We start from the raw sequence: 12709 nt of genomic DNA, 5'->3' as shown, positions 1-12709 counted from the left end.
TTCGCTCGCCTGGAAACGTACTTGTACTGTCTCTTTAAACATCAAACAGCTCTTGGCAGGGTCCAGCATGCAGTATGTTCACAATGAATTCTTTATGAATGCTTTGAGGATTTGCACTAGGTAAAGTGAAGAACGCAGAGTGTCCAAGCTGCAGTGGACACAGGTAAACATAAATTGTGTGTTCGGATTACTACACTCAAATGCCTTGTTGCTTTTTGAGCTTAGAAAGGAAATAAATGTAATACTCCTTGACATGTGGACCTGAGGAAGAGGCACAGTATTTCAAATGCAACATCATATGCTTCTGATGGGTGGGATGGGGATTCGAGGGAGGGAGGGAAGGGTGGATGTGGCCAAATGTCAACTTAAAAGCCTTAACTAAAGTGGTGCAATTTTGTATAACCGAGCATATGTAGTTTAATAAATTGGATTGCCATGCAAGGGCTCATGAAGCCAGTTTTTGCCACTTGAATGTTTTGTGTAGATTGTTTCAGCATTTTCTGTCGGTCAAATAAAAAAGCAAAAGTTTAACTTACTCTGTACTATGACACATTTGCATTAGTTATTAATATCTGAGAAGGGTCGATTAGAAAATAGACCAATTTTGTAATCTGGAAGTGTGTTTCACTACATTTTACATTTACCAGACGCTTTTATCCAAAGCGACATACATTGCATTATATTATACATTTGTATCAGAGTACGCGCAATCCCTGGAATCAAACCCATGACCTTGGCGTTGCTAGAGCCATGCTCGAACCACTGAGCTACAGGTCACACTACAGATTAATGATATCAAATTATTGATTTCTATGTTTTATATGCTTTTGTTTGCTCACATCTCTTCGGAGACTGTAGCCTACATCACTCAATATCACTTTACAATGGATCTATTAATTTATTAACATTATTAATGCTCAGCAGATTATCAATGTAGATTCAAATAGTTAAGATGTAATTAAATCTTGATTCGTGCATTTCAAAGTACATGAATGATGGGTCTGTTAAGTTAAACTTAAAGTGAATGTTGTTGGGATTAAAGGATAATAGACTATTAAATAGCATTTTCTGTCTAAAGTCTGTAAAAGACCGATGATTAGAAAAAAAACAAGTGAATTTTGTGAAAAGTTTGGTGTGTGGATGTCACAATAGTGACCTCCCATTAAATAGCCAGTACTATAGGCTATTTACTGTTTTATTAGAAAACATTAAACACTTGAAATAAATAAATAGGACATTGTTTATAAAACATGAGAAAGTTACAAAAAAACATGAGAATATTTTGAGATCGTTTATTTGGAGGAAATAATATACTGAAACACCCAGGTTTCACCGTGTAAAACAAAGAAGTCATTTGTTAAACGTTTTGAGTTACTGCCATAGCGCATTCTCAGTTATCCTCTATGTAATAATATGTATTGTGTATATAAATATAACACACATATATATTTGTAGTAGAATAATATATTGTATAATAACAAGTGTTACAAAGATGCTAAGCTACACGGGGCGTGTCAACGTCAACCATAACCTCCAGTACACTAGGTGGCGATGTGCAACTTTCACATACCAATCGTTACCAAGCGACGAAATATACACACGACATGTGAAATAAAACGCTGGTTTTAAAGTTACAGAAAAGATTTACCGCGATGTCCTTAAATGATATGCTAGAATGGAGACTTCTATCAAACAGTGAGATGTGAGGATAGTGCGGTACTTTGCTCCGAAGCCTGGATACAAGAACCTTCTGTGCATTTGACCTCCGCAATGAAGTATGTTCTGGGTCTTTTCACACATCATTTTCGACAGCATGGTGGATGCAAACAGGACTGTTTGATTTTATTATAATCTGATTTTTCCGTTTCAACATAAACTATTTATAAACATGAATCTAAGCATAACTGTCAAGTGTTGCGGTAGAGTTCGTCTGTTCGGAATACGGCGGCTCTATTGCATTCTAGAGGACTGTCAAACGATATTCACACATCTGATCAAAGTAAGTCCGATCACATTGTATCAGAAGAGATCCAAGAGCAGCCTAGACGACCACGGAGAGCACCACATACAGCATCTGTCTTTCTGTTCCCCGGGCAGGGCAGTCAGTTCGTCGGCATGGGGAGGGGACTGTTGAAATATGGAAATGTGAAAGAGATGTTTTCTGTAGCGCAAAAGGTGCTTGGCTATGATCTGCTATCTCTGTGTTTAAATGGACCCGAGAAAGATCTGATGAAGACGGTACACTGTCAGCCTGCTGTGTTTGTCTGCTCTCTGGCTGCTGTTGAAAGACTGAACCACGAGAATCCTGCTGTAAGTCATGCACGCCCAGAACGTATTGACTTGGACGGTCATTCTGGACATTGGCCATGGCATGAATGTTTTATTTAAATATAAATGCAGTCTAGTGGTCAATACTAATATAAAACTCATTTGACTCCCTCAGGCTATTGAGAGCTGTGTGGCCGCAGCAGGGTTCAGTGTTGGAGAGTTTAGTGCTTTGGTTTTCTCTGGTGCAATGGATTTTGCTGAAGGTAAAACTGACCCCCTATGCTTTATGAAAAGCTTTTTTATTTTAAAAAAATGTTCAAGGTCAATTTTCTATGATTTTTTTATTTTATAATTAATATTATATGATTATTATGACTATATTATTATTTTAATTATATCTATTATTTATATCTATTAGTTAATGTCTAATCAATGCCTTATTAATTTTGTAATTTTACCCCAATTGTTTTATGTGTCCAGACATTTTGTTTAATTTATTTTTTTCAGCTGGGAATTTCATTAAAATTGCCATTTAAACCACCGTTAATGTAAGAATATACTATATGCTAGCATTTTGTGTGAAAGTGGTAAACCACAAAGCCACTTAAGCTTTTTTGTTACTATATTTTATAGGATTTTATTGTAAAATAAATGCAAATAACACCAAAAAATATTGTCTACAAGTTAAACCACTGTTCATTTTAAAGGGAAGAATGAGATTTTCTTTCATTACAGTAATGTGAATTTGGATAGTAAATGCGTGTTAATGTCTTATAAAAGTCAATACAACAAATCATTTCAATTATCATAGCCCTAAAAATAGGCTATACTTTAATAATTTTAATAAGCAAGATATAAAAAGGAAACATTCTTATTTATGTCTTTTGAGTCTAAATGAAATATTACCCAGATGTGTTCTTCAAAGTTAATTTATCCTAATTATCTCATTGTCTCTGTTGTATGTCTGTCAGCTATGTTTGCTATAAAGGTGAGGGCGGAGGCAATGCAGAACGCCTCTGACCAAGTGGCGAGTGGCATGCTGTCCGTGATTGGCAAACACCAGACAAACTACAAACATGCCTGTCTCCAGGCTAGAGAGCACTGTCTTTCTCTTGGTATCCAAGAGCCTGTATGTGCCATTGCAAACTACCTCTTTCCAGATGGAAGAGTAATAGCCGGCCACAAAGAGGTAAGATCACTCATTGGGATTTTTATTAGTTTATTGGTCCCTAAAGGTCAGCAAAAGATATAGGGAATTGTCCGGTTTTGTTTAGTTTCATAGAGCCAGACTTTAGTATGTTTGCTTGCCGTAAGGTAAGGTCATTTTTAAAAAAATGACTTATTTATTCACTAATAAAAAATCCAAAAATGCAATTGGCAAGTGTTTGTCAATAAATCAGGAGGGCTGCAAGGGCTGAGACGAGGTTTCGTTCTTAGTAGAATATTGACCAAAATCTATCTTGACCAGACAAGACTGCAGATTCATTACCTAGTTTCATTATCATCCTTTTAAAAATCAGTCCTTTTCTTAGGCTTTGGATTTCCTTCAAGAGCATTCCAGAAAGCTGATGTTCACAAGAACGCGAATGCTTCCTGTTAGTGGTGCCTTTCACACCCCCCTAATGGAGTCTGCGATGGAGCCCCTGAGAGACGTCCTCAGACAGATAGAGATACGGCGCCCAGAGATCGCCGTACACTCCAATGTGGACGGAAAGCGTTACATGCACGACAAGCACATACAGAAACAGCTGGCCAAACAACTGGTATCTCCGGTGAAGTGGGAGCAGACGCTGCATGAGATTTATGAAAGAGCCCAGGGGCGAGAGTTTCCTCATACCTTTGAGGTGGGACCCAATAGACAGTTAGGCTCGATACTTCAAAAGTGCAACATGAAAGCATTTAAGAATTACACGCATGTAGATGTTGTGCTGCCTGAGGACTGATCATTGTAATGTGCAATAAAAAAACAGGAGACATCTGAAACTTTTATTTTGAAATTTTTATTGCGCAAAATTTCTGGTTTGGAAAGTCCAGCTTCCTTTACTAATATAGAAATGCTTTCAGAGGAAGAGGTTACAATTCATTAGCCCAATTGTCCAGCAACAGAACACAAAAACGTTCGGCCAAGAACGGCACATATATGAACATATATGTGTGTGAACCAGCACTTTAATAGTCAAAATCATTATAAAAGAGAAAGAAAAGCAGTGCCTTCAAACAAATTTGGTTATATTTGACCACTGAGGCCAAAGACCAGCTTTTTGCCCATATCCAGATGACCCACCCACTAATGTCTTTCAGCCATAAGGTTAATTCCAAGCCGCCAGAAACATAGACACAGTGACCAATAGGAAAGCAGAGGCCAGCATGAGTGAAGTCTTGCGGGACCAATCGGAAATGTGCAAGTTGGAGACCTAAGGGAAGTAAAATTGTGTTAAATCTGTTATCCAGAAGCCCTGACATAAATGTATATATTTAACCCAATATATGTTACCCAAATAGACTATTTATACGAAAATGTCTTTAAAAAATCATTTGAATATCATTTGATTCAAAAGCAAACCAAGTTTAACAAGATGTATAAAACTTAACTACTTTAATTCTACTTCAACAAAAAAAATTAAGTCTTTAGAAAAGAATCATAAAAATATGCGGTGAATATACTGTCCTTACCCACTGTGCCGTCCACTTCCTAGCCTCCTGACAGCCAGAATGAAGCTGTGGAATCAGCCAGGAGGTTTTCAGCATTGGTTTAATCTTAGACCCCCAAATGTTTCCAAGGATCCTGATTTAAACCATTTTTTAAACTTTAACACAATCTATTTATGTTTATTAAAGGTACAGTTCACCAAAATATAAAAATTCTGTCTTAGGAATTGGTTGCCTCAGCTTTCCCAACATTCTGCCTAACATATTTTGTGTCCCACAGTAGAAAAATACATAATTTTTGCGACAACGTAAGTATACGTAAATACTATATAGTTTTCAGGTTTTTATGCAAAAAATACACAACTCACCCAGAGAAAGCTCTCCTGGTCCAGACATAAGTGTATATCCCCATATTCAAATGTTGCCGTTGGAGGGACAGTTGTTCACGCCATCTATTGTCCAATTCATCCCCTATCTGAGCCAGCTGTCGTCCAATACGCTGGGTAACTCTGTTATTTATGCATAAGAAGGTATTGGGAAAATCTGATCATGAATCTGGTCTCAACAGGGTCAACACACCGCGTTAATGTTAAATGATGGTTTTCAAATGGTTTCCTCCCATGACCCAGAAGTACCAAAAACATCATTGCATACAGTATCTTGTAACACGTATATAAAGTTATCTGTACTTTATTCTTTTTCTAACAGAAAAACAAATAGTTTAGAAACTTGCATCCTATATTAATAATATATATTTTGCATTGTTTTTGTTCTTCTGGGTCACAACCAACATCATATTCTGAACAGTTAATACTTCACGATTACCTCATATTGATGGCATAAAGGGTGTTTTGGTCAACCTCAACAGGTCCAGCCTGGAGGGATGCTGCAGTTTTCGGCTGTCTTGTATCTTCCACCATAGTGTTCTAAAAGGGTGTTATCATGTTTAATAATTCAACCACATCACACAATCTACCCATTTAACCACAGATTTGCCTAAATTCCATTTTCAAGAGTGACTCCTTTCGTTTATCTGCTTTTTCCTCAGGTTGTTTATGTGGGGAAAGAGCACTTTGTTATTTCGCCCTGCCCTTTGTGGTCTCACGTGACTTAAACCTGTAGCTATTGCTTTCAACAAACTAGTATCCCTCTGTAAACACAGGGCATTTGAACTAAGAACATTGGGTGTGTCCCTTTCTATTGCTGCCATAGTGTGTGTAGATGACATCATTGCCAATACAATTGAGTATTGAAAAACATCTCCAGCCATAAACATCGCTTCCTGCGACACTGGAGATCTCCTTTGTTATATCAAATGGTAGACTACAGATGTACACAGTTCATAAAGCACCATAGAGTTAAAACCTGGAGTTTATCAGCATTACTTTCACTGTCATAAATTAGAAGAGTATGGGGTATAAATGCAATTTGATTTTAGTAGTATATGCTTCACACACACACACACACACACACACACACACATATATATATATATATATATATATATATAAAACACATATTTTATTTGTGTGGATCTAGTAAAAGAAGAACAGACATGTTTTCATTCTCCTTTGTGTGACTGTCGAAAACTCGAAAACATCAGGTGTAATGCAAATGCACATTCAAATTAGGCAAACTGCTTAAAAGCTTAACAAAACGTAAATATTTTTCTTAACAACGACATTGTTTGATGATATGATATCTACATCTAAAAAAGATAACTGTAGTTTTTGTATAATAATGCCATTAATATGTAAAAATACAGTTTGACATGTAGATGTTTAGAGACCTAATTCATTGTAAAATACCAAGACATAAAAGAATCATATTTCCTTAATGTCCAACCATTTATTTTGAACTTATGAAGTAGTTATTTGTGTTTTTCTTAAAAAGAAAATATTCTTATATATTACTGCTATTAGTCTGTAGGCATGCTGCTAAATATTTTTAAAAGTATCCTATATATTTAAAATACATTTTAGATTTATACGGCTGTGTTTTTAAACGAGATAAGTTTACATTACTTTGTTGACACCATTCAAAATGCCCCAGCTTGACTCATCCGAAAACAAAGGACAGGTGCATAATGGAAAATATATCATACCTTGTTTGTAGATTAAAATGGACGCCGCCCTGCAACATTTAGATACATTTTACAGGTAAGGAACGATTGAATTTAGTAATTTTTTATGAATAACAATAAAAATTGTGTTTTATATTACTTACAGCAGCGTCCTTTAATCTTGCTGTCTCCGTTGGATGTGTCTCAATAAACTGATCACCTAGAGCCACACCTGCGGTTTACAGTCAGGAAGCAGCTCAGGGTGTCGGTTCAATTTCAGACCAATAGAGGTCCCTAAAGAGTCCACTGTTCTCATTTATTCTTTATTATTTGCTTCTTATATGAAGGCTAACAAATATATATATTTATATTTATGATTTTAAGTAAAAAATGTTTGAGCCTGTGACACATTGTATTATGTAATACAGAGGGAACAGCATGTATTACAAAATTAAAACGCTTGGATTTAAAAATGAACCCACAGCAAACAATTTATATTGTTATGGTTTTATTTTTTAACTAATGACAAAGTTATGTAAATAATATATAGATATTATAAACGGGAATTGTTAAAAAAAAGTATCTTTTGCGATGAGGACTTTTGTTTTGAAAGGCGTAAACCGGAAATTCTGCTTAATCTTGGCTTCACACAGCTATGGACCACAGTGGTAAGGAGGGAATTTTTTAGTTTTCATTTCAAGGTTTATCTTAAATTAAACGTATTAGCTAAAACACAATATCGCTATATTGTGATTATTCATACGTTTGTGCACAAATAGAAGATCTCAGTCATTTTTATGTTAAATTTAATGTATTTTCTTTCAAAACCGTGGGTTGTGGCCTCTATGTCAATGTACGTTAGCGTTATTCCAGTAACGTTAACTTAACGGAGTTTAAGTGAGAGAATCTAATCCTGTATAAATCATATCTAAATCAAAATTGCATTAATTAAATACAAACGTAGTTAACACATGTTATGCCTTATCGAAAGTTGTAACGTTAGTATAACACGATCATATGCATCTCATGTTTTGCGCTCAGCATTACATAAGTTTGTTCAAATGGGTGTAACGTGTCGTTACCTAGTAAATACTTCCTCCAATTTGGCACAACAAATAAACAGGAGTCATAATAATATGCACACTGACCAATGCAAACTGCGTGTACGCCTAATAAATTTAAGATGGATTAAATGATCGCTGTTTAAATTCAGATCGCTCTCTCGTATTTATGCATGATAAAGAGGCTTTTCTTAAAGCCGTTGTTCAAATGTGTTCATTTTGTCATTTCTTGGACACAGACAATGATATGCAGGGGACGGAGGGTACCTTATGTGGTCCTGATGTCAGAAGAAGGATCCCCATCAAACTTCTTCCCAAACAGGCCAGGAATAAACCTGCCCCTCGACCACAGAGACCAGCTGGACGTTTACCTTCCAAAACCCATTCTGTAGATGAAGGTATTAAGCCCATACACTTAAAAACGCACTCTTCTGTTTTATATAGCATGTGATCACAAGTAATGTTCGCAAGTTATTTTCTGACATATGTTTCTGCCAGAAGGCTTTAACTACAAGCAAGAAGAAAGATTTGACAGTGGCACCAAATCAGGAGATGCGTTTGCAAGCCAACGACGGTTCCCCCAGCAGCTCTTCTGGGACTTTAAGGTAAATCACATAATACATAAAACGGTGAATAACTAATCATTTAGCTGTCAATGTATGATATCTACATGGTTGCTCTGTCTCTCGTTTCATCCAGCTGCGCTTGATTGGTGAAAAGGATGATATCCCAGTTCATTTCTGTGACAAATGTGGATTACCAATTAAAACATACGGCCGTATGGTAAGAATAGTTGGGAGTATATATAGTGAATGTGTTTAAATGAGCTATTCTGTAACCGAACACTGTGAATCTTTTTTTGCAGATCCCATGTAAGCATGTTTTCTGTCACGAGTGTGCACTGCATCATGAAAGGAAGGGTGATAAGATGTGCCCTGGGTAAGTTGTTTAACCTCTTTTTCGTTTGAACTAATCGATATTTGTTCTATAATTTTTAGACTTGCTAAAAAATTACTCTGGCCCCCTCAGTAGAAACCCAAACCCACAGGTCATGGGCTTGACAATTAAATAATATCTTCATTTGAAAAATCTGACCTTCTATTTCTTTCTTCAGTCTCAACATGTACAGCTGTACAGATCCGGTGCAGCGGATTGAACAATGCCTGCGTGGCTCTCTCTACATGTGTAGTATTGTTCAGGGATGTAAACGCACCTATCTCTCTCAGAGAGACCTGCAGGCCCACATTAACCACAGACACATTAGAGCGGGCAAGGCCTCCAGCAGCCGCTCTGACTCTCTTCATCTCCCTCCCAGCTCGGAGGTGCCCGAGCGTTTCCGTGTGCCACCTCCTCACCTGCCCCCACCCCACCTGGCCAAGCCCCATGTTGGCCCACCCCCAATGTCTCATGGTGGACATGACCCGTACAGCCAGCCTCCCCCTTCCTCCCATGATGATCATCGACCTCCACCGGGCCAGCCTCCGGCTGGAGACATGGGACCACCCCGCTCTCTTTCTCAGGAGACCTTCCGCATCTCAACGGTTACAACACGGAAGCACAGCAACCTCATTACGGTTCCAATCCACGACGATTCGGGAAGCTCCGGCCCCTCGCGTGAGCCGCTTCCCCAGCCTGGCAATGCCCCGCCTCCTCACCATCACCCTGGAGACTATCCAGGCCATCCACATCACATGATGGGTCCGCCTCAGCAACACTACGGGCCTCCACCTCCTCCACCTATCAGTCACCCCATGCCTCACCCAGGGCAGGGTTCTAACACACCTCACATGGTTTTTAACCAAGCGCCCCCTCCTCTGTCATCAGTTCCTCCTCCCATCACCCCACCTCCCGGACACCTCCTTGGCCAGATGCCCCCATTTATGAACCATCCTCCACCGGGGCCGCCTCCTCAACATGGTGGCCCCCCTGTGAATGCCCCACCCCCCCATCATTACAATCCCCAGTTTCCCGAGGACAAGAGCACTCTCAGTCCACCATTTAACCAGCCTGGGGGGTTGAGTCCAGGGATGTGGCCAGCTCCCAGGGGTCCCCCTCCCCGATTGCAGGGTCCCCCACAGGGACAGATGCCTGGGCCACATCACCCTGATCAGGGTCGCTATAGACCGTATTACCAGTAATAAAGTGTCTATTTTTTTTTTTTTTATAAAGTGATTCCTTAAACTGGCAGGGATTTGAATGGTCATTTATGGTCTAAAGTTATTCACTGTATAGTGGGGATCAGTGTTTTAAAATCTTGTGGCTGTCACTGTCAGATATTTGAACATTTACTTTTTAATAAAAGCCCATACATGCTGCATTCTAGGGGCTTGTATTGATTTTTGAATGTGTTGTTTCTTGAATGTAATCAAAATTAAATGTACTAATCATATCAGACTCTTTTGTTTTATTTCATATTATTCAATAAATTGTGGTTGTTATAAAAGTTATATTTAATACCACAGGTTATTGAGGGTAAGCTTGTAAAGAACACGTGTATGACACCCACATTTTCTTGAAATAAAAATTGCTTTTCTATATTATCATAAATTAGTGGTGGACAATTTGTAGTTCTTGAAGTTTATTTAATTAAATTAATGACCTAAACATGTATAAAATTCAACAACAGTGTTTGACATGTATGCTACAAAATATTTACAAAAATATTGTTGTTGAAGCAGGAGCAGTGCTGCGTTCCAGACACCTCGGATTGGGGTAACGTTATGTCTCACCTCAAACCCAGAAGTAACGTCTGAATTTAGTATAAATAAAAGCATTTAATAATATTAAAACATAATTGTTATTAATGATTGACATTGCAAGTTTAATTAACATGTAAAGAGCGCCGTTACAAAAATCACTTCCGGTCCGAGGTGTCGGGAACGCAGCATAGGTCTGGATGTTACGTTCAGATCTAACGTAACTTAGCAAAAACTCCACAGGAACAAATCAGTTTAATTCGTAACACCATCTGACCAGATAAACAAAAATAAATCAACCGTTAAAATTATTATTTCGCTAAGTTCACATTTAAATCCTAGCCTACTAAGGCGACGCATAAAACGCGATCTTTAATTGGTCTACGTAGGACGACGTGCGTCACGACGGTTCCATCGAAGAACGTGGAAAGACGTTCTGGGCGTCTGGTTTTCATGAAAATAATGAAAGGTAACGTATGCATTGTTTTCATTCATTGCTTTTCAACCTTAAAGCTTAAAAGAGCCTTTTGATTTAATTCTGTTTTGTATTATAAACTACATATAATTTACTTTGCTGAGTGTTTATCAATCTGTCCACATAGTTTACCAAACAACAGACTAGTTTGTGTACTGAGGCCATAATTTATTATCAATAATCAATAATGAATGTGTGCTGTATATTTTAGCAGCAGATTGACTCAAAGACACCTGGGTTGTCTAGATGAAACAATATTAATTGTTGTGACAGCATTGAAATCCCTCTGTCATTACAGCTCATAAAACTTTTATTGCAACTTTCCGGGATGATTTAAGACATCTGTGAAGTAACTGGGTTTAAGACTAAGTATTCAGTCTGTCACACAGTAACGCTGCCTCTCTGAATGTTCCTATAGGTTGTGTATATGTCAAGTAAACATAACAAGAAAAAAAACAGCACCGATGACAGAATAATCATGACAGCAGATGGTTAATAGCGATTGTAAACACATTTGCATTGGAATATCTGTGAATTATCCCAGTCAAGCATATTTCCATTTTTCATCAAATATTTATCGCACTATGTCAGCGTGAATCTTACAGAACAAAACGTCCGATATACCTTTTCTACTTGACTGTGATCTGGATGAATCTCCAAAATGTGCATCAAAGCTTAAAAGTGGGGTAAAAGATGGATGTTTGATCTCGTCATCAAAAAACTTTCATTGATGAAGTTTCTCCTGTACACTGTAAAGAGAGCAAGTCAAGAGTTTTGCTTACTGTAGAATTGTGGGCATTTTGGAATCAGATTAAAGGAGATTATTTTACCATCATAGGAAACAATAGTCCACGTCGATTCGTATAAACTCCATCAGAGTGTGTAAGATAGAAAAGTGCTGATATATCTAGGAATGAGACCGCAGAGAAATCCAGGACTAAACAGTGGATATCCACGGAAGGGACAGAGAGGGAGATCTGCATTCCAGTTCACCTGGATTGGAAGGTCTCAGAAATCGGTGGGCTGTTCCAGACCTTCCTCGTTTTCATCTTCTGATGTGTCAGTAGATGATTGATGTCTTTTCTGAAGGCCTCTCTACATTAGGAAAAGATGTAAACACTATGTTTAGAGGGGTCCATATTGACACAGAGAGATGTGCTCTTATTTGTCTATTTTATAAAAATATAACAATATAAAGAACCTACATCAGACACCTCCATTTCCCCTTTGCTCAACATTTTTCAGATTTTTCTCAGAGCTTTGTTTCATTTCTTCAAAACTTTGAGAGGACTAAAACCCACCTAGAATGAAAAGAAGATTTACTTCCCTTTTCTTGACAAATAGTGTCAATAAAAACACTACTAGGTTGACACTATTCAATGTCCTTAAAATTACACTTTAATAAAGTCTTTAATGTTGAGTGTGAATGTAAGCAGTCTTCTAAATTGTAAAGCCGATAGTGAACGAATATCTCTGAATCACGCAAACAAGTCGTTTT

General features: G+C 37.7%; 3 protein-coding genes across 4 annotated transcripts; 2 read left to right on the top strand and 1 right to left on the bottom strand.

The window, feature by feature from the left end:
- The first annotated feature begins 1522 nt into the window (after positions 1 to 1522).
- Positions 1523 to 4245, top strand: mcat (malonyl CoA:ACP acyltransferase (mitochondrial)). Its single transcript, XM_056747603.1, has 5 exons — positions 1523 to 1999; positions 2098 to 2310; positions 2444 to 2531; positions 3240 to 3457; positions 3801 to 4245. The coding sequence occupies exons 1-5, from the start codon at positions 1889 to 1891 to the stop codon at positions 4209 to 4211; spliced, it is 1041 nt and encodes a 346-aa protein (XP_056603581.1). The 5' UTR covers positions 1523 to 1888; the 3' UTR covers positions 4212 to 4245.
- Position 4246: 1 nt separating this feature from the next.
- bik (BCL2 interacting killer) lies at positions 4247 to 7251 on the bottom strand. Its single transcript, XM_056747606.1, has 6 exons — positions 7144 to 7251; positions 7022 to 7050; positions 5743 to 5843; positions 5286 to 5426; positions 4942 to 5053; positions 4247 to 4682 (listed from the first exon to the last, which is right to left on the bottom strand). The coding sequence occupies exons 3-6, from the start codon at positions 5835 to 5837 to the stop codon at positions 4578 to 4580; spliced, it is 453 nt and encodes a 150-aa protein (XP_056603584.1). The 5' UTR covers positions 5838 to 5843; positions 7022 to 7050; positions 7144 to 7251; the 3' UTR covers positions 4247 to 4577.
- Positions 7252 to 7617: 366 nt separating this feature from the next.
- Positions 7618 to 10429, top strand: cbll1 (Cbl proto-oncogene-like 1, E3 ubiquitin protein ligase). 2 transcript variants are annotated; one of them, XM_056748530.1, is made up of 6 exons: positions 7618 to 7647; positions 8280 to 8438; positions 8542 to 8645; positions 8740 to 8823; positions 8906 to 8979; positions 9155 to 10429. In XM_056748530.1, exons 1-6 carry the CDS (start codon positions 7635 to 7637, stop codon positions 10176 to 10178), a joined length of 1458 nt encoding a protein of 485 aa, XP_056604508.1. In that variant the 5' UTR covers positions 7618 to 7634; the 3' UTR covers positions 10179 to 10429. The 2 variants fall into 2 exon arrangements, with proteins under 2 accessions (XP_056604508.1, XP_056604507.1); XM_056748529.1 differs by having other exon boundaries at positions 8539 to 8645.
- Positions 10430 to 12709: the final 2280 nt, after the last annotated feature.

This window comes from Triplophysa dalaica, chromosome 5 (genome assembly GCF_015846415.1).
Source record: "Triplophysa dalaica isolate WHDGS20190420 chromosome 5, ASM1584641v1, whole genome shotgun sequence".
NCBI classification, from domain to species: Eukaryota; Metazoa; Chordata; class Actinopteri; order Cypriniformes; family Nemacheilidae; genus Triplophysa; species Triplophysa dalaica.
The sequence above is the reverse complement of the archived record's forward strand: the minus strand, read 5'-3'. Positions and strand labels throughout refer to the sequence as shown.